Source organism: Metarhizium acridum (genome assembly GCF_019434415.1).
Source record: "Metarhizium acridum strain ARSEF 324 chromosome Unknown scaffold_568, whole genome shotgun sequence".
Lineage (NCBI taxonomy): Eukaryota > Fungi > Ascomycota > Sordariomycetes > Hypocreales > Clavicipitaceae > Metarhizium > Metarhizium acridum.
In genome coordinates, this window is record NW_027094041.1 from 1,175,872 (window position 1) to 1,200,420 (window position 24,549).

At 54.3% G+C, this 24,549-nt stretch overlaps 7 protein-coding genes across 8 annotated transcripts; 5 read left to right on the forward strand and 2 right to left on the reverse strand.

Annotated features, from left to right (window-relative positions):
* Positions 1–4,040: 4,040 nt before the first annotated feature.
* J3458_019733 (uncharacterized protein) lies at positions 4,041–4,887 on the forward strand (the record flags this gene model as incomplete). Its single annotated transcript, XM_066121660.1, has 4 exons — positions 4,041–4,223; positions 4,335–4,539; positions 4,680–4,815; positions 4,882–4,887. Exons 1-4 carry the CDS (start codon positions 4,193–4,195, stop codon positions 4,885–4,887), a joined length of 378 nt encoding a protein of 125 aa, XP_065973277.1. The 5' UTR covers positions 4,041–4,192.
* On the forward strand, positions 4,717–6,592 carry J3458_019734 (uncharacterized protein). Its single transcript, XM_007813032.2, has 2 exons — positions 4,717–4,815; positions 4,882–6,592. Exon 2 carries the CDS (start codon positions 5,099–5,101, stop codon positions 6,278–6,280), a length of 1,182 nt encoding a protein of 393 aa, XP_007811223.2. The 5' UTR covers positions 4,717–4,815; positions 4,882–5,098; the 3' UTR covers positions 6,281–6,592.
* A 57-nt stretch (positions 6,593–6,649) lies between these two features.
* J3458_019735 (uncharacterized protein) lies at positions 6,650–10,229 on the reverse strand. Of its 2 annotated transcripts, XM_066121661.1 has the most exons (2): positions 9,906–10,229; positions 6,650–9,800 (listed from the first exon to the last, which is right to left on the reverse strand). In XM_066121661.1, exons 1-2 carry the CDS (start codon positions 9,946–9,948, stop codon positions 7,279–7,281), a joined length of 2,565 nt encoding a protein of 854 aa, XP_065973278.1. In that variant the 5' UTR covers positions 9,949–10,229; the 3' UTR covers positions 6,650–7,278. The 2 variants fall into 2 exon arrangements, with proteins under 2 accessions (XP_065973278.1, XP_007811222.2); XM_007813031.2 differs by having other exon boundaries at positions 6,650–10,229.
* A 2,059-nt stretch (positions 10,230–12,288) lies between these two features.
* Positions 12,289–13,646, forward strand: J3458_019736 (uncharacterized protein). Its single transcript, XM_007813030.2, has one exon. The coding sequence runs from the start codon at positions 12,394–12,396 to the stop codon at positions 13,426–13,428; it is 1,035 nt and encodes a 344-aa protein (XP_007811221.1). The 5' UTR covers positions 12,289–12,393; the 3' UTR covers positions 13,429–13,646.
* Positions 13,647–15,030: 1,384 nt separating this feature from the next.
* J3458_019737 (uncharacterized protein) lies at positions 15,031–15,372 on the forward strand (the record flags this gene model as incomplete). Its single annotated transcript, XM_066121662.1, has 1 exon — positions 15,031–15,372. The coding sequence occupies one exon, from the start codon at positions 15,031–15,033 to the stop codon at positions 15,370–15,372; it is 342 nt and encodes a 113-aa protein (XP_065973279.1).
* A 300-nt stretch (positions 15,373–15,672) lies between these two features.
* On the forward strand, positions 15,673–18,624 carry J3458_019738 (uncharacterized protein; the record flags this gene model as incomplete). The annotated part of the gene is made up of 2 exons (XM_066121663.1): positions 15,673–15,768; positions 16,105–18,624. 2 exons carry the CDS (start codon positions 15,673–15,675, stop codon positions 18,622–18,624), a joined length of 2,616 nt encoding a protein of 871 aa, XP_065973280.1.
* A 532-nt stretch (positions 18,625–19,156) lies between these two features.
* On the reverse strand, positions 19,157–24,393 carry J3458_019739 (uncharacterized protein; the record flags this gene model as incomplete). The annotated part of the gene is made up of 13 exons (XM_066121664.1): positions 19,157–19,784; positions 19,849–19,932; positions 20,072–20,612; positions 20,678–20,742; positions 20,800–20,850; positions 20,918–20,989; positions 21,046–21,160; positions 21,234–21,581; positions 21,652–21,814; positions 21,894–22,951; positions 23,006–23,512; positions 23,588–24,113; positions 24,205–24,393. The coding sequence occupies 13 exons, from the start codon at positions 24,391–24,393 to the stop codon at positions 19,157–19,159; spliced, it is 4,347 nt and encodes a 1,448-aa protein (XP_065973281.1).
* Between the last annotated feature and the right edge of the window lie 156 nt (positions 24,394–24,549).

Consider the following 24,549-nt stretch of genomic DNA (forward strand, 5'->3'; position numbering starts at 1 on the left):
CCTCTTTGGGCTTGGCGAGCAGAAAAATCCCGCCTCGCCAGGGGCTGATTGACACTAGCGAAAAGTGGAACACAGGAATCATATCCAACTCGACCTGGCGCAATGTTGAACAGTCTTTTCCATCCCAAGGCCATTCAACCTGACACTAGTAATAAATTGTTGTAGTACGGTGTAAAGAGTTGATGGACTTGGTTAATATTTCTGGTGGGTCGGGATACTCTTGACCTTATCACAAGAAGTACTCAAACTCCAGAAACCGTATTCGCGCTTAATCGCGTCTCTGGTAATTCCAGTTCTCAGACTTCAGCTATAGCCTGCAATTTCTTTCTGCATTGGGATGAGGCTCGACTAACAAGCCAACTACCCTTTGCAAACACATATTCCCATGTCCCCACGCCCACTCTGTTCATGGAACCAATTCCGGCGGTTACCCAATTGTCAACGCCAAAGGTCCCTATCAATGAAAAAAGGCTGATATTCATCGGCATCGCCAAATGAAACCACCAAAAAGCCTCTAAAATGCTCGCGCCGCGACCCCATTGAAGCTGGACCTTCAATAGCTAAATCCCTCAATTGATGACTTTCTAGGTGACCTGTTAGATGACCTTTAAATATCTATAAAAAGGGCCTGTTTTCCGTACCTAAATAGCTTCAATCCCAAGGACAGTTCCACTCTTTAATCACTTCCATAGCTATTAACTTGATACCAATTCGTGGATTTCGTCGGGCGCAGAATGCCCTTGACACCTTCCTACTCATGTCGTGCTGACGACCCGGGGATGTCGCATTACCATTGCCGTTGGTAATTTCATACGGAGTGCTGCGGTTGCCAATAGAACACATGGAAAAGAGAAAACCAAAAGGTGATGCCGGGTTTGGGTCATGTATGTAGTTGTAGTACCATAAGTCTCCATATTATACCCTCCGGTTGAGTGAGAGCCCAAGCCGTTGCTCCTACGTGGCTAAGGGAAACCAAGAAGTCGGTTAATCTCCACATAAACCACAGGATATCCACCATCAACTGAGCTTATTACGCGTGCCAAGTCAGCCGGCTCTGCAATCGCTGCCACCCACATTGAGCCTTGCCTCTTCCAAACAGAATTTGATGTGCCCCAGCCGTGGTATTGTCTTGGTGAGTGGAGCGAGTGGAGGTTCTTCTCACAGACCTTTCTTCAGCAATATTGTCGGAACATGCTCTGTAGGCTCTGGGATGTTGGACTGATTTCAAGCGGGGCGGACGGCGTCGTGCATGATTCAGTGTTGAAATCGTGCGAGTTAATTTCATGCCTAGCCCATTCATCGTCAGCGATGCGGCTCAAGGCTTGATGATGTTGTCGTTCTTGTGTCGGCTTTTTTTTTCTTCTTCACGTTTCATGTGAAGAGCGATAGGGCGCTCGCTCTAATGTGGTCAAACTCGCACTCGGCATTGTCATATCCAAGGATTTTTGGAATTCGCTTTTTGAACCATGTGTCTGCTAGGAGACGGGTAGATACCATGGCATGCAATTATTAATCATGCAGCACACAAGGAAGGGGCTGCCCGTAGATGCAGCCTCAAGACTTATACGGTGTCAATTGGAAGTGCAAGGAAGGAGCGATGATGGGCTTCAAAATTTCTGAAGACTTGAAGGCACCTCTTCCTTATTTTCGCAAGCCCTAACAGCGGCTGTCCCTGTGACCCTTAGGAAATACATGAGAACTCGTTTCCACTCCATGAGTCTTGCCCATCGCGAAGGTGCCACGCCCTGGATTGGATGTTGGTGATCTACTTCATTTAGGGTAGGTCCATGTTTAAGGCGACTATACTCCGTAGCGTCGACGTCTTTTCATCGTTGATTACCCGTTGACAACTAACGTGGTAAGTGGCTGGCCCACTTAGTTGTCAACGGATACCTAACATTGAAGTACATACGTATGGTCGGGGTGTGTGGCTCTTGTTTTTTCTCTTCTTTTCTCTTTTCTTGTTTTTCTTGTTCCCTTCTTGTTTGAATAAGATGAGAAAAAAAAGCAATAATAATCATCAAACTGTAAAACCCAACACCAGAATACGGAATGGACAAGACATGCTGTTTGTTGCGCTCGACGAAATTCTCATCAAACTCGATACGATTGACATTCATACTACATGTGCCGTTTATCCACACAGAAGGCGCTACACTTTGACACATGTATATTTAACTAATGCAAGAGAGATTTTCGTCCCAACAAAACATCTCAGACGAGCACCTGCGCGCGCCGGCAAGTATCTCGATCTTTCATTAGGCCCCGTGTTGTGGGACTGCCGATGTGACAGATTACTACACAAGACTTGGGTCTTTTTCATCAACTGTCCATGGGAAATAAAACAGCACCTAACTGCAAGACGGTATATATACAAGTGGGACATGGTGCTTGGATGTGCATCCTGCACTGGAGTTGTTGCTTCCGTTATTAGATAGTCCCTCGCTTGCAATACTCTCACTTTGGCAACGGCCGACGTGAGACCTATCTCGAGCCGGGAGCCGCAAAGCGTGAAGGACATGCATTTCGAACGTGCGTCTTGCATCTTGCGTCTTGCAGCACGGCAGAGTCACTGCAGGTCTGACAAATGGTGAGCTTTTGACAAAAAGCATATAACAACGATCTGCATCCCGCATTAGAGTATCATAGCTCCTGCATTATGCAGCAGCTAAAAAGAGCATTGAAATATGATTTACTACTTGACCAGTGCTGGAACCATCACCGTGACATTTCTCGCCCGTTGGACAAAGCCTCGACCCCCAGATGACCTTGTGCATAACAAAGGAGGAGCAAGATGTCTAGGAGACCATGAATGGCCGCAGAAAATGAATGTTGCTGGAGCCACCGTCATGTCTTCTTTGTCGTCTTGAGCTTTTTGCTGTTTACCTGAGCCCCCCATGTTTACATGCGGACAGCCCACATATCAGAGACAGAGTCTCATTCCATCCATGGCCCCACGAAAGGCTAGCCGAGGGTGCCACGACGGGATGGCCGATCTCCGATGAGATTTACTGACACAGCTCGTAAAAAAAAGAGAAAACGGCTAGAGAGAGGTATGTGGTTCTGTCCGAATGGCTTGAAACGAGTCGCGGCAGTTCCCTACAGAAGTCAACAGGATGAGGAGTTAGCGGGGTAATGTGGATGACCTATCCGTGGAGAAACAATACACAAAGTCTCTATCTGCAAATGCTTTACTCATCAATAACGTCCCGTTGCTACGCTATACGCATGTTGATGGTGGACCGTCTCGTGCCTGCACTGCCGTTGCTTGCCAGATGAAAAGCCAAGTCCTGAGCTCCGCAAGCGGCAGGTTGCGAGCAGCAGCTCGGCCGGAGGCGAAAGTGTCAGAGAAGACAACCGGCGGCTTCACCCAGCTCACTTGCCACCAGTTCTTGAGCATTTCGTAGCATATTGGACGAGTTGGCGATTCGCACGACATGGTTCTGGCGCCTCGATCTGTGCTTGTGCTGCATGTCTCAGCCCCCCACACAAATCCCGCCCAAAAGAGTTGACACAATAGCTACGTCCTTCCCCGTACCGATCGGCTGGGAGGTCTAGCAAAGATGGAAGATGGGATGGCCCCTGTCAGCAGGAAATTGCTCTTCTTGGCTCCATTCTAAAGATGATGCGCTGGTAAGTACTTCCGTATTGAAGGACGTATTTTGACAAACCTGAGTCGAGGGCGAAGGCCCACCATCACAACTGAACAAGCACCGGATGAACGAGATGGCAGAGTCATGTCGGAGGGCTCCCTGTGGCCAGATAGAAGCTTGAAAAATTGAGCAAAAATTCCAGTCACAGTGACGAGTCGAATTCGTGCATCGGAAATAGCTTTTAGCTATGCGCGGGAGAAAAGTTTCCCCTCGCCAGGTGCATACACGCGCAGTTCTTTTTATGCATAGCGGAGCTATTGTGCACCCTGCATCCCAGAATGGAACCTCCTTGCATCTTTGTGCAATCCTATTGGCCGAGCATAAGCCCAAGGGAATATTATTATACAATGGTAGGCAATACAGGAGAGCGTTGGCAAGGCCAGCAAAAACAATACGTGTCGACCCTTACCTCCTCGCGGCACAGGGAACCGACTCAATGTGCGAACCCTTTCGTCGGGGCGTGCCAACTACCCGAAGGGTTGGATGTCTACACGTGCGCTATGTAACAAGGAAGGCCAAAAAAAAAAAAGTGTTGCACCATGCAAGAACATCCGACGACAACCCCATGCAGTATGTGTCCCCGGGGTCATGATGCAGCATCGCCAACCCAGCTATGTGGCAAACACCACCACAGCCACTGCTGGAAACCCAGATAGCGTCACTGACAAAGAAAATCCGCAGCATCGTGTCCAAGACTTGGCAGTTTCCAGCCTGCCTGTCTGCCCACGGCGCGTCCGGGTCCCATGATGGGTGGCACGATACCAGGGCTCAGCCTACTCGGTGCTGAGCTACATACCAAGCAGCGGCGAGCTCTGGCTGCCCCAAGCGTCCGCAATGCGTATATTTCTGCTGAATGGGACGAGTTACGCATCGGCAGCCAAGAAACGTGCGTACGTCGCCGCGTTCCCTCTCCCCAGTCTCAACCCACATGTCTTCCCTCTCCCGCCTTCCAGTCCGAACGACCCAGACCTGCTTGTTGTCCGGCACAGTACAGCGCCGAGAGACACGAATTCTCTTGTCTTGAAGGAGACCAAGGATCCCCTCTGTCAGGAATGCCCTGCTACCCAAGGGCGCCTGCGATAGCAACGCTAAGAAGGCGATGTGGGTGTCTTCGCCCCACGACCTGTCTCAGCGCGTAGAGTTGGGCGGAAAGCTGGGATCTGTATGTTTACCAAAAATTGCCAGGATTATTTGCTCGCCGGCGGCTTAGACTGACTTGTGTTTCTAGCTATAATTCCCGTCCTTGTCCGGCCACCTCCCTCTGCACCGTTTGAGGTTTAAGAATCTGCTTATATCCACGAGCTTTTCTCCGTCACCAAGCAAGATAGCGTTTACGTCTCATGTCGCTCAAGGGGACATCAAACAAGCTGACTTAAAACAATATATGCTTGATCACTGCATCTGACGACACCAATACGCCAAAGAGCTGTGTCCAGCTGCCAGCCATGGATCGATCCTATGGCAAGCTGGTAGACCTCACTCTCGTATCGAAATACTACCCCGTGGCCAATTACTCATATCCCCGCAAGGATTCTACATCTCCCACTTCCGCCACCTTCTCCTGCAACTCACGATACTCGTCGAATAGCTCTAGCTCTTCCCGCGGAAGGGAGTCACTGGGCTCGGAGGGTTCCGCGCCGGGATTGATAGAGGACCGAACCGACTCTGAGGTTTCGGTGGATGACGACTATCAGTATCATGCTCATACCGCCGAGTTGTGGGATAGCTTTTGGCCGCACCACGAGAGCACCAAGGCCAACCACGATTCGTTCTCTGTCCCAGACAAGCAATATCCGGCATTGATACCTTCTCCCCGCGTGAAGAAGCAGTACATGTGCCTTGGCGAACGGATTCCACCATCATGGCCTCTGGCAACCGCCTCAGCGGCGCCGTCTCGTACACAAACAAGGAAAGCAGCCGCCACATATTCGCCGTTTCCAAAGCCGCCGTCTCCGCCTCCAACCAAAAAGTTGCCATCTATTCCTGTATCAAAGGACAAGAAGCCTTCAAGGCCATCGATTTCAGGCGGCCGTACACCAGTGAGACCACCTCGACCCGCGGAGACTGTCTTGACTCCTTGCATGCAACACATTGGCTTTGTACCCGTCAGTACTGCGGTGGCCGACTACATAATCCAAGACCCGAGTCCAGTCGCGCCCATCGACTGTCGCAGGCCGAGAACATCTTGCGGTCAAGGTCCCAGAAAAACCGCGGATGAGGCATCTCTCAATCGTCTTTCTCACTGCACCATTTACTCCGTTATTTCCCACTCAGCAACTCATTTACCTGCCCCAGAGATCCGGCCCTCCCCGCCCCGTGCTCCTAGACACTTCAAGTCCCTCGCGGCGCTGCCTCGTGTCCAAACCGAACAGATGGAGCAGGAGCCTCACTCTGTTTTCGAAGATGACTCCGACTGCGAGGACGGGCACTCGCGCAAGTTTTTCAGCTTCCACAAGCGCTCCGACAGCACTTACAAGCGAAGAAGGAACCGGTCAAGCACAACGCCAGCGGCTCAGCAAAAATGCGCCGACAAAGATGACATCCGCCCCCTCTCATCCACCTCTACGCACCAAAAGCGTCACGGACATGATGTTTTTGGACGTCTTCTTGGGCGGAGGAGTCGGTAACCGCACTATCAAGATTCGCTGTAACGACTTTTTTTTAATTTTTATTTTTTTATATGTACTGTGATGGCACCTCACGATGCATGGGCGGGAGTTTTGAATTACCGTGTTGTTCCTTCATGTCACGATGTACCACGACCCATGAAAGTACCACAAATTATGAAAGGAGCGAAGTCTCATGTCTTTCTTTCTCTTTGTGATCTTTGTCTTTGACAAGCTTTACGATTTTTTCCTTTGTTACTTATGCCCTTTTTCTTTTAACGATTAAGTGTATGTCAAACTTGGTGGGGGGGGGGGGGGGTTAGTAAAAGCACGGTGTTGGATATGAGCCCTCGCGGGCTCCTGTAGTTGACATAAAAAAAAAAAAATTGCTGTTTATTTGATGAATTTAGGGCGTGTATGTCCTTGCAAGTGACTAAACGAGTTATCACGACGATGGGGGAATGTTTATTTGTACGTGTTTTTGCATTCCTGGGAGGTGCTGGTATGGAGGTTGTGGGCAAATGCGACCTGTCAAATTTTATTCCGCCGGTTTCGCTTTTTTTTTGTCTGGCAAAGCGGCTTGCGAAGGAGGAAGAAAGAAACGCCGACTTGGCCAAAGTTGTGTGTTTCACTACGTTCCAGGACGAAATGCCTTTTCTTTCTTCTCGTGAATGACTATGCGCTGTGTTTCTATAGCATACAGGTATATTGGAACAGACAAATTCATTACCTGGGGACTTTTTGCGCCGTGTTCACGTACATCCCTATGCGGCTTCATTCATGTGCCGTCAAACATTCCAGTCGATCCATCAATCATTTATCCCCACCCAAAACGCCAAAATGCAAAAACGGCCTAGAAGAAAAGGAAGGAAAACTCACAATATTACAAGGACTCACAATATTACAAGGAGGAAAGGCCCGCCCCAAAAACTCCAATGCCATGTTTTGAAAATTTTCGTAAAATCCGGTAAAAGTCCAGTCATTATGTGCCCGTTTAACGTCGTCGATTTTCTCACTTGTTAGACCATGGAGGTCATGGATCGCGTCATTGCCATTTTTTCAGTGTACCGCTTCATTCGCCGTACGCTGATTCGCTTCTCGTCACGGCCTGCCAGCACGCCGAAGAACCAGATGCTCTCCTCGCGGGCGTCCTTGCGGCCCACGCCCAGCCGGGCGGCGAGGTCCTTCCTGGACCGGACGGAGCGGAAAGCAGGGTCCTCGTAAAGGTCCCTGGCGGTGCAGAAGCTGACGAGGGATGCGATGGTGGTGACGCCGTGGGGGAGGTAGAATTGGCGGCGGTGGGGGACGAGGAGGGACGCGCAGCCGACGTAGAGGATGAGGAATGCGACGAGGACGCCGTAGACCGGCATGCTCGGGAACATGCGGACCTGCTGTGTCGGGGCCGTGAGGGCCATGAACAGGCCGCCCGCGAGAATGGGAATGAAGATGAAGAGCGTGGACATGAGGGATATGACGGCGATTCGCCAGTGGCCGTTGCGGAGAGCCCGCACTGGTGCGTGCAAGGAGAGGCAGGCGGCGTAGTCGGCGAGAATGGAGCGGCTTGCGACGGCACCGTCGAGAGAGGTCATGTCGCCCCATGGTTGGAGAATGCGTAGTGCTTGGTCAAGGCTCTGGAATAGCAGAAATAGGATCATGCCCAGGGTGGCGGGCAGGAAGCTGTAGAGGAAGTTGGCTGCAGAGAAGGCTGCGTCATCCGGTCGTGCAGTGAGGAGAGGCGCGAAACCGGACTCGAGCTTTGTCTGGGGCAGGAAAGACACGATGAGGAGAGCTAGCAGCAGGCCGCTGGTCACAAGGATGAATGACACCAGTGGCACGTCTCTAAGGCACCATGGCAGATACGTGCCTCCTTCAAAGTCTAGCAGTGCAGAGGAAGCCGTCATGTGGGATCCGACGGAGAGACTGTTGCTTCGACGTTCAGATCGTGGTTCTGCGCCGCCGTCTGCCGGCACGGCCGATGTTCCGATCGCGTGCCAAACGCCCCCCGTCATGTCCCCATTCTGCCAGTATCCTAGCCGGTCGAACCACCGCTCTCGGAGTTCTGCCCTGTAGTCGCAGTTGCGCTCATAGAGGCCCTTGCGCCGGTAGCTGTTCATGGTGTTGGTGCGATGCAGCAGTGGGATCAGGTCTGCGACGGAGCGCGCATCCCAGAGAAGTCCAGTCCAGTGGCCGAACCAAAACGTCATTAATATGCAGGCAGCAACCAAGAGAATAGCATACAGGGCAACTGATACCCAGATCAACCCTTGAGTAGCTGACCATATCCATCGTCCCTGGCCGTCCACGTATATACACGTAAATGTTGCGCTCAGTAGTGGGAGAGTGAAATTGGCAAGCCAAGTGGCTATGCCAAAGGTTTTGAGCTGCCAGGGGCCTGATAGCTGAGGAAGGAGAAAGGATGTCGGGTACAGGCTCCGAAATAGGGCCAGATATCGTTTCTCAGGATCTTCCTCGGCCAAAGTTGCAAATGGTATGATCCGGAGGGATGCTGCCATGATGTTTTGAGCGTAGATAAGGACCACCCCGGCCAACAGCTGAGGCAAGATACGAAATACAAAATATTGACCCGAATATATACTGCCAGGGTAGGGCGTCAATCCTTCATTTTTCCGCGAATACACGGCGGAAAATATCAGTGCTGCCATCATGAGTGCGCATAGAGTCATTAACATTAACATTGAGAATGGTCGTAAAATTCGTGGCTTGAAAGTCAAAGGCGGATATGTACGGCCTCGAGGATCAATAGTCTGCAACATGTTCTTATCCACCGGAATCCAATGGTCCGTGGAAGACGGTTTCTGAGACAATGGAGCCGCCATGGGCTGAGGATATGAGAAACCTCGGTCTTGTGGCAGCTCAGGAGTGTCAAGCTGGCATTGGTGTAAAAGAGGTGAATTGAGCAGTTCATGTGAGGGCAACCGCTCACCTCGAGTAGGCGCCATTGGTGGAGCAGCGAACCCCTTGGCCATGAACTTTGGGCTCCGTGATTGATACCTTTCATTATACGTCTCTGAAGGAGGTGAAGGAATGGGTACTTGGCTGGTGGTGTTATTTCCTCTTTCGCGAGTTAACGCCTCCAGAGCGTATTGAATATACGGAGTGTCGTCGACGCCAGGAGTGACCTTACCCGCAGCGAGAGCCAGTTCATCTTTCAAGCCGTCCATACGGGCAGCATTGTCGGCAGCGAACATTGCCAGCTGAGCCTCGTCAAACCGAACCGTTTGGTTTGACATTAAAGCCGTCTCGTCTGGCTGTGGCTGTCGCTCTGACTGGAATGCACCGGAGAGCCCCAATAGCCTATCTGGACCATACAGCTCTGGAGACGAGTGGGTAGGTGAGGCGGGAGAGGGTTGTTTCGGCAGAATGGATAGCTGTGGTGACAATGACCGCTGCGAGAACGACTGACTTTGACGATAGTCTAACCGCTTGTGGCTATCCTGAGAAAGACGCAGGCGACGAGCTGATTCCGAGTCGTCGCTGGCGGTGTGAACAGAAGGCACTATTTCTCGTGGCGGAAACCAGTCTAACAGAACACAGCCATCAGTCAAGCCGTCGAGCTAGCGTTGGAGGCATCAAATAAACCGTAAGTAGATTAGGTCAAAAGAAACGGTGTGTAGTGTCAACGTACGGGGAGCTTCCACATATTCAAAGTTTAGGTTTTGGAAGTTCATCGTCGACGCATTCCGATGCAGGTCAGGTCCACTTGGGTATAGCGGCCAATTGAGGCGTCCAAATGCAATGCAAGATGAGGATACATGATGCGAGAGGGAATTAACTCAGATATGGTTGGACTTGGGAGAGTAAAATTCTTTTTTTTTTTTTTTTTGACGAGGCTGGGAGAGCGTGAAGGCACCAATGATGAAACAAAAACGCTTGAGCTCAGGATAGCTGGGCGTTTTCAATGTTGGGCATCCAGCCACCGGCCCCACGTCCGGAGTGCACATGTGGGTTTTGGGCGGGCTCTGAGGGAGCCCTCAGCGGCAAAGCGGACCAGACTAGTGGGCGGACGATCCCGCCGGCTGGAGAGACAATAGAGGGCTAAAAAGAGAGACCAACGGCTTACCTGAGGCTGCAGACAACAAATTGTCCAAGTTCCGCCGCGAAGGGACGTTGTAAGAGGAGGAAAGTAAGTGATGGGGAGCCGAATCGAATTTTTTTTTAAGATTCAAGATGAGTGTGGAAATGTGTGTGTGTACGATGGCGCTGACAGTCAAAATATCATCCGAAGAAGGAAGGAACACCCGGGCAAATGAGATCGCATGTACCCCGGCTCCCAACTCCCGTCCATGTCAAAGTTGGAGGTGGCGGGGCCAAGGCCGCCTCCAGATGTCTCTTTTCCACTGGGTGGTTGGGACAGGCGCCGCACCAGTCAGTCGACCCCTGGGCCGTCGGGCCAATCTGCACCATCTTAAAAAGGGCATAACATATACTGCCTGGTTGTGCAACGTCTACTCAATAGTCCCATGCTCTGTGCTTCGTACGCATAGGCAGCCTTTCGATACGTGAGGCTGGACGGGAGTCGGTGCTCTCAGTGTTCTATTCTCTACCGAATACGGAGTACGTAGCTTTGCCATGGCCATGACTGGGGGCTGGTCAAGATTCTGACGAGTCCTTCAACAGCACCCATAGCACCTTCCTGCCGTGCGCCACCAACGTGCACCAGCACCAGCATAGACCACATAACTACCTAGGTACCTAGGTAGTATGAAATGGTGCTCGCCCATCTTCAACAACGATTGATGCTGGTTCGTAGCTACCTACCCGTTATGCGAAGATCTCTTTTTTCTTTTTTCCTTTTGAAAAAACACTATCTCGTTTCTGGCCGGCCAAATGCAAGCCCAAAATAACACATCCGGTGGAAGAAGCTTGGCGCACTTACCAGGAAGACAAATGTGAATTGGTACGGGATTCGGCCGTGGCACCACACCGGCTCCATCCATTGTAGGATGTAGTCAACACATACGAATGAGGTTATATTGATTGGGTTTGGTGGAGGTGCTTCAGCCTCGCGGGCCGCATACTTGAGTCGGCGTGGGTAAGGTCCCGGAGGTAAAGCAGATGCCAAGCCGCATGTTATTGCGCCTGTTCTATTCTTAACTCTTCTGGTGCTAAAATTTGAAACTTCAAATTATGTATCCTACAGTGCTGCTGTTTGACTTGGCAGCTCTAGCGTACTTTGCAAGTTAAGGCTCTGTCTGTACCGGATACGTGGCACGCGACCCGAGAGGGTCAGGCTTCGTCTGACGTCACAGAGCATCCCAACTTGACCAAAATCAAATAGTCGACATGGCGTGAGCGTTAGAAAGATAACTTATCATTGGGTTTATGCTTGATAAAGTAGGTACCACGTATCCTTCAACCACGGCTCCCAATAGCCCTGCCTTTACTCCGTACGGAGTATTTGATTCTGGGGGGATATTCCTCGTTCTTTGGCCCCAACAACTGTAAATGGCTCTGGGGGCCATCATCATTGTCTCCCTCATCTTTGATCAATGCACGGCGCTGAATCCAGTTGTGAGGTGTACTGATGGTTCCGCAATAGCTCATCCCCGTCGCGACAGTTTGGGCATCAAGAGCCCACGCTGATCGACTTTATCAACCCAGACGTATTCCCTGCAAGCAACACGCACAGCAGTGGCTCCTCATAGCGCAGCCATGCAGACAAGCCACATGCCAGCGCATCACACCATTCGACGACGCTGACGCACCTCTGCACACCCCACTTCATCACGTGGGCGCAATGAAGCATTTGCAACCTGGAGCTTGTGCTTGAGAAAGATTAGGTAAAGCTCCAGAGACTCGAGACTCTCAGACGGCGGCGCATACTCTGTAGTCATCATCCCGTAATCCGCTCAAAGCCAGAACCGCAATTGGCCAATCGCGCCCACCGTAGTCCTATTTGGGAACAGCGCCGATTACGTTGAGCTTAAGAATCGTTTGCTAATAGCCCGAAACGGCAACAGTACGGTAATTACACATGGCACATATAAACTTTCATACCATTATATATCAATGAACCAACCATTATGCACACGTTGTAGATTGTTATTGATAAAAGCCATCTTTTCCCCGCGAACCTTCTCCTCACTTCTAGACGCCCTGCCCGGCAAGTATATATGTCTCGCCCCGCGACCGTTGTGGCCATTGTCATCGCTTCGATTTCCATCCTCATCATCAGCATCGCACCCAGCTTCAACTACACACTGACACAAGCCCTGTCAAAGGCCGTCAACCTCACCATTTTCAGCACACAAGGCGACGACCTGTCCATGCTCAAGTCGGCCGCCAACATGTCCAAATCGGCCCTCCGCAACGCCAAAATCACGCCGCACCGGTCCGGCACCCGCGGCCACAGCGACCACGGCTGGCTCAACACGTACCACAGCTTCTCCTTCGCCGACTGGTACAACCCCAAGTTCTCGCAGTTCGGGTCCCTCCGCGTCCTCAACGAGGACCGCGTCAAGGCCAACTCGGGCTTCCCCACGCACCCGCACCGGGACTTTGAAATCTTCAGCTACATCCTCTCCGGGGAGCTGACGCACCGCGACTCCATGCTCACCAAGGGCAGCGAGGGCGGCCAGTCGGACAAGTTCTACAGGATGCACCGCGGCGACGTGCAGTTCACCACGGGCGGCACGGGCATCGCCCACTCCGAGTTCAACGAGCACAAGAGCGACACGGTGCACTTTTTGCAGATCTGGGCCATTCCGTGGAAGAAGGGGCTCGCCCCGCGCTACCACACCCGCCACTTTGACGACGAGGACAAGCGCAAGGCCTTTGTCAAGATTCTGAGCCCGCTCAAGGGCGGGCAGGATGCTACGGCGCAGCAGGAGAAGGACGCCGAGGCGGTTGTCGAGGGCACCATTCCCATCCATGCGGACTTCGCCATGGGCGCCGGCATTATTGCGCCCGAGAAGGCGTTTGAATGGGTCGTCGGGGCGAATGCCACCGAGCAGAACAAGAGAAAGGTGTTTGTGCACCTGCCCATGCTGAAGGGGGGCAAGGCCAAGATCCGTCTGGATGGACGCGAGGACGCCGAGCTGGAGGAAGGCGACGGTGCGTTTGTGGAGGGCGTCTTTGCTGGTGATAAGTTGGTCGTGGAGAGTATTGGGTCTGAGGAGGCAGAGGTTATTGTTTTGGATACTGCTTAGATTGGGCAAACGGAAGTAATGGAATGGGAATGGGAATGGGAATGTTATCTTAAAGTCTGTAAATATGGCTGTTTTATGTACTCGGCCTGACGTCTGTACCTGAATGAGACCTCGATGAGATTGTATGATGGAAGTTTGCTACAGGGTTCAATGTCGTTCAACATGATATTCCATAGACGTGGTTAAATAAAGAAGATGAAATGATTTTGAGAAATAATTACTTGTTCATCGTATATATCGAGTATAAACCGTCCGGCTGTCAAATCTCCATATCCTCCAAGGCACCATGTCCCAGTGCCGAGAGCTTATTTCGCAAAATGTCCTACGCGCGGCATGATTGGCCCGCTCAAACAGCACAATCACTTGACCTTGAGGATCCCGGCCGCTCGCCGACGCCCAGGGCCGAGCCGTCCATCGTTACCCGCGCGCCCATGGCCTGCCGAAAAAGGGAATTGATATCTGGAAGTGGATGGATTCTCCTTTGTTCAGTGGGAGATTGTCGCATCTTGGCCGCGGTAGTGTGGCCGGGTTTGCTGCAAGGTACGTAGTACGGAGTACCGTTGACGCATTGCGAGACGACCCTTGTCCTCGCGGCGGTGATGACGGAGGTTAACATTGCGTCGACAGAAATGGCCTGTGTGGTTGGCCGGCTTGGGAAGCCAGAGACGGTTCGATGGAGTCAATGGTTTGCACTATGCTTGGAAGATGTTGCTCTCTGGCGGAAGCGCAGTTGAGCGTCCTCTACTTGAGAAGTTGAGTGTGAGGCGGTGATGCTGGTTTGGGGGCTAATCAAGTTGAACAAGTTGAACCAAAACTGTATACTGGGTTCTGGCTGTTGAAATAAGGTACGGCCTGTTCATACTTGCTGGATAGAGGAGTAGGGAGCAACTCTGCCACTGGATTTCTCTTTTTGAAGTGTCAACTGTGGGCGTTACTTTATAGATACAAATGTACTTCTCTCGGGAGAATACTCCGTATTGCCGATAGAATCAATGTCCTTTCTGCATTACATCTAGCAATTAATTTACAAATTTTCGACAACCCTGACACTTGCAAGAGTTTCCCTTTGTTTCTCAAAGTCTTGGTTGACTGACTTGCAGTTTCCATCTGAGAAGCAAGTTGTTGGTTTACCGCAAGAGGCCAGGGATCCATGCGTCTTGCACCCATGCGACTCCAATCCACGAGAGCAACACACACATACACACACATGACCACCAGGCCTCTCTCACTTTCTCTTTCCTCTGGCACCACACAAGTGAGCCGTGACCTTGATCTAGACACGACGGATGCAAAAACGTCCGAAGAGGGTGAAAAATCCTGCGGGGTTTGGGCGTTGGTTGGTTGGCCCCCGGATACTCATTCGATGCCGCCCGGAACTAAGGTAGCGAGCGGCATTAAACTGAACAACTCACCAAGTTGATTGCCACCGGAACCATGCATATTGTTGGCGCCAAACGGTCGCAGTTGGCTGCAGCAGCTTGGCATGAGGCAATCGAGGGAAAGAGACGATGGATTGCTGCCGTAGGGATTGGCTATCTGGTAGCTTAATAGAGACTCTGGTTTTGCCGACGTAAAAGTTCTTTTGCGCAGCTGTTTCAGAGCATGTCTTGCTCTCTTTCCTTCCTTCCTTCTTTCTTCAGCCAGTTACCAGACCGTTTCTGCGCCGCCCAACCCCAGATTGAGTTGTACTGGACGGGACATGTCTGGTACGTACCGCGCATCTCGGGGTACCTCGCACGTGGTAGAGAGTCTGGGGCCGGCTGGGTGCCGCCCGTTGCTGCGCCTCATTCCCATTGTACGGCCAGCCATAGCTGGTCGAAAAGACTTGTCGACGGCGACGGCGTTTCTCTGGCAAGAGATAACATCGTTGGCGTGGTGTGGGTTGAGGGCTCCAAGCGTCGAGGCAGGACTTTGTCAACTGGCCCCCGTCGGGCTGCGACATGAGCACGTACGAGGTACCCAGGTGCCTCCCTGACCCAGGCAGGTACCTGACTTGGGTACACAAAGTACGGCGTCACATTGAACTGATATCCTCGCTGCCAGATCAGACTCCCAAGTCCCAGCCGCAACATTGAACAAGCGCCAGGGATTGCGGCCGTCTCGCGAGGCCTTGGGCGGCCCCAATTGCGTGGCGCGCATCTGCTCACTGCGAGCTGCACAGAGCTGCACAGAGCTGCGCCTTGACCTTGAACTTCCAGCCCCCGATTTTTGGAGTTTGGATGTTCAATGTGGGTGCAAGTTGACATGGGAGCCTTGAACCCGGATCCACTTGCCCACCTGCCTGCCTACCCCCGTCGGCCCCGACCAGCCTCAGCTCTGGTTCCATCCATGTCTGGTCTGGTACCATTAACTGCCTGTCACCTCGTCGCCGCCGCCGTTGACATTCGACCAGACAGAAGCAGCAGACGTTCAACTCCAACTTTCCAATCCGATCGCCGCCTTTTTTTTTCTTCCCCTGCCACCACATTTTGACATCACCTCACCTCGGGGTCACTTTGTGCGCCGCCATCTCTGTCCTTCAATGCCCTTCTTGTCTCATTTGGGTGCCGGCACTCTTTCACCCATGACTGCCTCGTCCCGACTCTTTTTATCCCTAGCTTGCATTCCAGCCAGTTCTTTTTTTATCTTTGCTTGGGCCCTCTCGAAGTCTGAAAGCTCTCCGACGTCACACGGCAGACTCGACACATTCTGGTCTCAGGCCAGACCTCTGCACTGTGCGTCGCTGTGCCCTGCTCCTCGCGCTCATCTTGGCCAATCTTCGATTCCCAATTCCGTCAACCCAAGGACCCAGGCGAATCTAACGGCCAACGTCTAACGTCCAACGTCTCGCTGCCGCCACGACTTGGTGGTGAGCTCGCCACCTTGTCTCCATCACACCCAACCCCAACGGCCTCAGGAGTCTTTTCCCAGCCACCCGAGTCTCTCTTCAACGACCCTCACGAGACCCACGACCACGAGCCTACATCTTACCCCAAGCAACGCCAGCAGCATTCGACTTTGCTGCCCACCCAGCAGACATTGCATCATCAGGACCCAGATCCTGTCTCGAGACTCTCCACGCCAGCTTCCTCAGTCCAACGATCCCTTCGCCGGACCCCTAGGTTCGAGTCAGCTCCCTCGCCGAGTCCGGCCAGTACAGAGCCGCGTCAAGTCCACATTGCCGCAGCTTCAATTGGCTTCTCTCCGAGTCCCGTCCCTTTTGCCAGGACACGTCCAGACTCGTCTGTCACTGGCCTTAGCTCTTCTCTGTTCGAGGACAGAGCCCGTCTCCACCGGAACAATTCCCAAGATCTAGAAGAGAGCCTCGAGAAGGACATTTCCTCGGATCGACCTCATTCTCAGCACCAATCCGGGCCTCACTCTCCCCCCCGCCGGGATCGGCGCGAGCCGCACCCCGTTGTCAGAGTTTCTAGGAACACCCATAGTGCTATTCTTTTTGCTCTTGAAGAGGCTCTTCGGCACCCAAACCCTTTTACGCCAGACGTCGTCGAGGAATCCGCTGATATGGCGGATCTGATGGCTGCCACCAGCGGACTTCCTGCTACTTCCGATGGCAATGGTGCGGCATCTACCCGCCGTCCCTCAGCTGGGCCTGCGCCGACGAGTTCGCCGTCTGGGATTCGAGGGCCGAGGATGATTATGCAAGAACGGGCTGCCAGAGAAGCGAGACAGAGGGCAGAAGCCGAACAGCTGGCTCTAGAACGAAGCAGAGCCGAACAGGAAGCGCGTTTGCTGGATGAAACACGACGAAGGAATGCCGAACGTCGATCTGCTGGCGTTGCTGCCGGGCAACCCAGCGGCACAGAGCCGCAACAACTGCAACAGCAGCACCAATCACCACCCCTTGGTCATGGACAAGCTGTCCAAGAAGCCACACATGGTCCTAGAGCCCCAGCCGCTGTACCTACGGCTAAAACATCAGCAGAGCAGCGAATACCTGCACAATTTGCACCCAACGCCACACAACAACCTACCAGATCACCTACATATGTCACATCTAGCGGCCGGCCGCGGGCCCAACAGCAGGCCAGTGCCGCAGCGGAACCCACAACTCAACCCACTGAGCCTGCGAAGCCTAGGAACTCGTTCCCCCATGCCTTTGAGCGCTGGGAAACGCTGTCTGCTCATTGGGAGGGCCTGACAAGCTACTGGATTAGAAAACTAGAGCAGAACAAGGACGACATCAACCGTGACCCCTTGAGTCAGCAACTGGCGCGGCAAGTTACTGACTTGTCAGCGGCCGGTGCCAACTTGTTTCATGCGGTGGTAGAATTACAACGGCTACGCGCTAGCTCAGAGAGGAAGTTCCAGCGTTGGTTCTTTGAGACCAGAGCTGAGCTGGAACGAGCCCAGGAGGTCAATGGCATGCTCGAAAAGGCGCTTGAAAGAGAACGACGAGACCGCGCGGATGCCATTCGCGATGCCATCGACCATGAGCGAGGCACGTCCAAGGCCCAGAAACAGCTTACTGAGATGCGCAAGGAGCTGCGGATTTCCAAGGAAGAAGCGCGCAGAGCTTGGGAGGAACTCGGACGAAGAGAGCAAGAGGAACGGGACAGAACTTTGTCATTACAGTCGGGCCACCCTACCATTGTTGGCGGCGTACAAGTTGTTCCTATGACGCATGGCGGCGTCAGCCGGCAAGGCACCACTACCAGGGAGACGGAGGCGTATCAAGCCGAGTACCCTCAAAGCTACGGCCCCGAGCACTCACAGGCGCCACCTTCAGCAACATCACCAACGACTGCGGGCCCCAGCGGCACCTATTACAGACCCCACGAGCAGGGGCAGTCGCACGCCCGAGGCAGATCCGGCGGCTCAGAGGGCGCATTCAGCGAAGGTGAGTACATTATTGACGCTGCGGGCAACTTTGTTCTCGACTCTCGAGGGCAGAAAATCCCCTTTGTTGCCGCACCGCCCTCTGGAGCTTCGGTTTCTGATCCGGAGGCAGACGATTACGATACGCCGGCAACGACAAACCCGCCCAGTGGTGCCCACGAGCCTGCATCAACGTCCGAGGGCGAGGGTAGGTGGACTGGTGCCTATTCAGATCCTCAGGACTACTCTGGGCAGGGATATGGTGCCCCTGGCTGGGAGACTGTTCCGCGGCATCATCATCCAACGAGGCTGAGCGACGTAATCGAGGAGGAGGATGAGCGAAGTCGCACGAGCGCAAGTCAAAGTCGGGGCCATTAATATCAGTTGCCGAAGCTGGTCTCCCCAGCTATTCGCACGCAGCAATTTGGCCTCTAGACGATGAGGTTAAATTCAAAGCAGAAAGGGTCACCAAAGTTGGTCAACTTGGTGTTGCCGGATGAAACGGTTTGGAGTGGACACCCCGAACATGATTCGCTTCCTACGTCGAACAAGGCGCCGCCTGGGTATAATTCACACGCCATGTAAAAAAAAAGGGTGGCACAGACCAGAAACCAGTACAAAATCTCGATTGTCGATACCTTCTTACTTTCTCTCTCCTACTTATTTCGTATTCGCTTCTCTTGAATCCCAAAGAAGACATTGCTTTCCCCCGCCGTCTTGGGTGCGGTCCATCTGAACTTGTTGAAGACACGCCATAGATGTTTTGCTTTATATTGGAGAAGGACTTGCTGGTACTGGCCGGAGTGTGGGAGTTGGGGTTGGATTGCTTGTAGATGTAGGGATTAATGAATACGATTACGACCTGATGTGTGTGTGTGTGTTTTTTTTTTTCCGCGTTTCGTGCATCTCGTCATGTTGTTGCCGACTTTTGTTTGGTTTTCCAAAGACGCCGACTCTCCCACAGGGCCTTGAAGGCACTCGCCTCCCTTGTCAGCAAGGCCTCGGGGTCGCCGATATCGACGACCCTGCCGGCCGCCATGACAACGACCAAGTCGCAGTCCCTCAGGAGCTGGAGCCTGTGCGCGACCTCGACGACGGTCCTGCCGCGCATCTCGTCGCGAACCACCCTGCGCACCTCGTCGTCGGTCCTCGGGTCGATGCTGCTCGTCGCCTCGTCCAGCAGCACGACGGCGCCGCGGCTCAGCAGCGCCCTCGCCAGGCAAAACAGCTGCAGCTGGCCCGCCGACAGGCGCAGCCCGGCCATGTCGGCGTCGAGCCCGCCGCGGCCCGCGACGGCGCCCCAGACGGCCGTCTTCCGGAGCGCCTCCTCCAGCGGGCCGTCGTCTCGCGCGGCGCCCCGGGGGTCGAGGTTGCGCCGCACCGTGCCGCGCAGCACGACGCCGTCCTGCGGCAAGCCCGTGAGCCGCGACCGCACCGCCCGCCGCGGGAGGAGGGCCAGGTCCTGCCCGTCGATGGTGATGCTGCCCCCCTGAATGTCCAGCAGCCGCGCGAGCGCCAGGACGAGCGACGACTTGCCGCTGCGGCGGGGCCGTTAGATGTTTCTCTCGGCGGTGTGAAAAGTTGCAGGGCCTTTCTTCTCACCTTCCGGAGCGGCCGCACACGCCGACTTTTTGACCTCCCCTGATGGTCAGCGACACTCCCCTCAGGACGGGCTCGGTCTCGTCACTGCAGGCGGTTTAGTTTCTCTCGGCTGGGTGTTGGATAAAGCGGGGGGGGGAAGACGTGCCTGTATGCAGCGACGACGTGCTCCAGCTCAATGTGTCCGTTTGTCGGCCACGCGGGGGGCGGCGCGGCGCGCTCGCACGGCTTGTTCTCGTCCGGGGTGCTGCTCGCGAACCACTTGAGGCGGGCGACGGCGCCGAGGGACGTCTCGAGGCGCGTCCACTGGTCGATGGCCATTGTCAGCGTCTGGTTGAAGCCGATGAGGCTGACCATGGCGAGCCCGACGGCGCCCCTGGTCGTGTGGCCGGGGGCGCGGAGCGCCACGGAGACGAGCACCAGCGCGGTGCCGGCGACGAACAGGTCCAGGACGACCTGGAGCCAGCGCTGGGTGCAGAACATGGTGTAGAAGGGCTTTTGGGAGGCGTCGAGGCGCCGGTGGTTGTCGGCCAGGAAGGAGGGGGCCCAGCCGAAGGCGCGGATGGTGGGCAGGCCCGCGAGGGTTTCGGTGAATTGAGTGTAGAGCGGGGATTTCGTTTCGAGGTCGAGGAGGCGCAGCTGGCGCGACGTGCGGAGGTAGTACTTCTGGATGAAGTACAGGGCCAGGAAGCAGATGGGGATGGTGGCGGCGATGGAGGGTGCCCCGGAGGCGATGAGGCCTGTTTCCGCAAGGGCGCGGAGGGAGACTGGCGGGAGGGAGGGTCTTGGTTAGAGGAGGTGCTCGGAGAGGATGAAGGGTCGGGGTACGTACGCGTCGTGACGTTGAGAAAGGCCATGGGGAGGGCGTTGTCGACGAGCGTCATGTCCTGGCTGAACCTGGAGGGGGGGAGTTTAGCGCATGTGCGAGATTTGGGGGGGAGGGGGTTGACGGACCGGTTGAGCGTGATGCCGCTGTCTGTGCTGGTGAAGAAGTGAAATGGTGCTCTTGTTTGGGCTTGTTAGCTTCAAGGGGTGACGTCTGGAGGTTGAGGGGGGGCTTTGGCGTGCGTACCGGACGACGCATCGGAGGAGCATGTCGTGAAGACGGATGGCGGATTTGGGAACCCCGACGAGAGAATAGTACCTGGGGGCTTTGTTAGTCGAGCAAGACGAGGGGAATCGCGCAATAGAAATCATTACCCCATGTTGAGAGCCCCGAATGTCGTCGACGCAAGCGCAAACCCGACGTAGCCGGCCATGTAGGCGTAGTCTGTCGGCCCTGTGCCCTTTTGCGTCCAGAGCTTCAACCAGATCTCTACATGACGGTCAGCTGAGAAAATTTCTTCTCTTGTATTTCCAAGGGACGCAGAGTGCTGGCAGAAACCCACGCGGCATTTTGACCATGGCGGTGTGCAAAACACTCCCCATCAGCAGCATGACGATGGCCATTGTGCCCAAGGACCGCACGTAGATGCTGTAGCAGTCAAGGTCGCCCGTCTGCCGACTGAGATGGGCTTCCGTCTTTGGAGATGGATTGGCGGCTGCTTCCTGGGATACCTTGACCTTTTCCAACCCTGCTTCGCCAGAGCCGCAGACGGTCATGGTGCTCTCAACGTCGGTGTCGCTCTCCAAGATGCCCCATTCCGAGGGGTCGACTGAGCCGAAGCGCACCTGGTTCCGGACAGTGGTCCCGTCACCGAGCACGGTAATGTGGTCAGCTGCAGGGAGCAAGTTGACTGTTTTTTTCCCCCAAAGTGTAAGTTTCATGTCCAAGGGAATTTGTGGTTGGGGGAACTGCAAGCGCACCATGGTTCGTAGCCAAGATGACGGTGGCATTCAGCCGTCGAACGAGGCCGTCTCTGCCCAAGACGCGTTGGAAGACGGTTTTGGACGTAGTGCTGTCCAGGCCGCTGAATACGTCGTCGAGGAGGAGAAGGCTGCGTCGCGAGTATACGGCGCGGGCAAGGGCCTTGATTTTCCAACCGTCAAAATCTCTTGATTGTGCCACAACAGGGGTTTCATTTTGCATGTTGACGGGGGCGACTTACAACTCGTTGTTTCTGGCCGCCGCTCAATGCCACGCCTCCGGAGCCGACAATGGTGAAGTCCCGCATGGGGAACATGGAGATATCCTCGCCCAACGCACAGGCTTCGATGACGGTATACAGCCACTTCTCGTCGAGGGGGGACTGTGCCACGATGTTGTCCCGGATGGAGCAATTCTGCAGCCACGGCGGCTGGTCGCAGTACGCCATGGAGGACGCGTTGGTGACGAGGCGACCCCTTGCCAGGGCCAGTTCGCCGGCGATGGCTTTGAGCAGCGATGACTTGCCGCAGCCGACGCGGCCGACAATCATGGATGTGGTTCCCTGTGGGAAGACCATGCTGATGTCTGTGAGAACCTTGATATTCTTCCCGACTGTGAAGGTGGCGCCTTCAATTGCCACGGCGGGCATTGAAGAGTCCAGCGACGGGCGGGTTTCGGCCTCGATGTTTGACGCTGAATCCGCGTCCGCGGGGGACAGCGTGGAAGAGACGGTCGAGGGAGCCATTTCCCGCGAGTCCCTTCTTTCATCCATGGCGAGGAATGCCTGGAGGCGGGAGAAGCAGCCAACGGCACCGAATAGCTGCACGATTGAAATGAGGATATTGACGAGCGGCGTCGCCGCGATGCCGATGATGGAGAGGGAGGTGAAGGCCTCGGCAACTGTGAGTCCCTCGTCCGCCTTGGTCCAGAAAATGGCGGCGACGATGACCATGACGGGCGTGATGTCTTCAGATGCCATTGCTAAAGAAACAGGGGGGGTCAGCACCCTCCGAGTGCGAGTATCAAGATGCCGCAGAAGGGGAAATGTTTTTTCTTCTTCTTTACCAAACGAATTGAGTTGGACTAGTATCCATCGAAACTTGACCGCCAGCTTGAGTTCGTCAACGCGGAGAGTCTGCAGCGAGTCGTGAAAAAGGTCCGTCAGGCCCATCATCTTGACGCCCTTGATCTGACTCAACATTGTCGAGACGGAGCCGACGCGCTCCTGGATGGCCTTGTTCCATTGGACTCGGGCTGGGCCCAAGGCTGGGGAGACCAATGCACCAGCAGCAGAGGTGCCTAGGCGAGTCAGCAAAGTTCAAACAAAGGAGAGAAAAAGGGGGTCGTCTTTACAGAATGCAGGAACCAGGATAAAGAGGCTGGGGATCCCCACGTTCCTATACAGCAGGAATATCGCCAGGGGGATCTCGATGAAACTGGCCCATATGTCGTGGATGGCATCGCCCGACATGACAATCGACTCAATGTCGGTGCTCATCAGGGTCACCGGCGCCGAGTCCCTGACGGAAGACGCCTCCAGCCCGAGCGTCTTTTTGAACACCAACGAGGCAAGGCCGCCCCGGTACATTGTGAGAAGCCGGTACGTCATGTGGCGGTATGCCGCGTTGCTCACCGCGATGCCCACGTACACGAGCATGGTGGCGCCGACGAGACTCGCAGCCACTTGGGCCGCCTGCTGGTCCTCGGGCTCGCCGACAAAGCTGACGACGGAGCTGACGAGAAACGGCTGGGCGACCGTGAAGCCGGTGAAGCATAGCCGCGGGATGATGCCGGCCAAGAACTGCCACTTGTACGCCAGGAACGTGCATTTCATGAGGGCCCAACTGCCGGTCTTGGCGTCTTGGTCCCGTGTAAGCCAAGGCGTGTTTTTGATGATGAAGGATTTGGCAAGGAAAGGGGGGCCCAGTTACACACCATTGTCCCAGACACGCTCAAGCTGATGCAGGAGTCTGGCCGAGTCAAACTCGTCCTCGATGGCGCCGATGTCGTCGACGGCAAGCAGCGTCTTTGCTCCAACGAGGAGCAGAGGGTTGAGCCACCAAAAGACGCCGCGGCTGATGACGCCGGCGGCCGTTTCGTCGGCGGCAGCCTTGTCCTTGAGGACCAGCTCCTTGGGCCATTCCTCGAGGGCCAACAGGGCGGCTTTGACGGCCAGGGAAGCCGAAAGCACGCCGCCAATGGCTGCAAGATCCCCCTGCCGCGTCAAGTACGTCCTCGCGGCGGCGGCGTCGAGGACGGCCGAGAGAAGGAGGTACAGGTTCAGCAGGATAGACGGCCCGACCGACTTGTGGTGCGCAGCCCATGACAGCGCCGAAATGGCACCGGCTTCCAGGACGCCAATGACTGCTTCTGCGATGGACGTTTTTGTCTTGGGCGTCGATGGCAGTGACCATGAGGCGACGAGGGCGAGCTGAAGACAAGAATAGACGGCAATGGTGGCCTAAAGACGTCTTTATTAGAAAAAGGTTTTCTTTTGTATATATACATATATATCAGTGATGACCTGATGGAATTCAACAATAAGCGCGCACCTGTTTTGCCTGGAACAGTTTGCGCGAGCACACAACTGTATCACAATGCACGAGGGTCCAAGTGCGCAACGGCGCGACCAGGATGAAGATGCATGCGGGTAGCAGGGAGAGGATGCTCTGCTCGAAGAGAATGGTAAAGTCAAAGACACCCGGTAGATTCGGACCAAACGAGTTGTCCGTATGCGCCATTATCCGAGCACCAATGGGTTTTACACCCAGTTGTAATTTGTTTGTTCTCCCCTTCTACTACCAACCCCGTAAATTGGCAAATTTGGTGAAAAGAGAGAAAGGAAAAGGAAAACTTTAGGTCTAGAGCGGAATCGAAAAAAAAAAAAAAAAAATGTT

Excerpts from the sequence above, each read along its gene's own strand:
- J3458_019736 (XM_007813030.2), top strand. The coding sequence starts at position 12,394 with ATGTCTCGCCCCGCGACCGTTGTGGCCATTGTCATCGCTTCGATTTCC.
- J3458_019734 (XM_007813032.2), top strand. The coding sequence starts at position 5,099 with ATGGATCGATCCTATGGCAAGCTGGTAGACCTCACTCTCGTATCGAAA.
- J3458_019735 (XM_066121661.1), bottom strand. The coding sequence starts at position 9,948 with ATGAACTTCCAAAACCTAAACTTTGAATATGTGGAAGCTCCCC. Across the intron at positions 9,801-9,905 it reads TGAATATGTGGAAGCTCCCC|ACTGGTTTCCGCCACGAGAA; the intron begins GTACGTTGACAC and ends GTGTTCTGTTAG.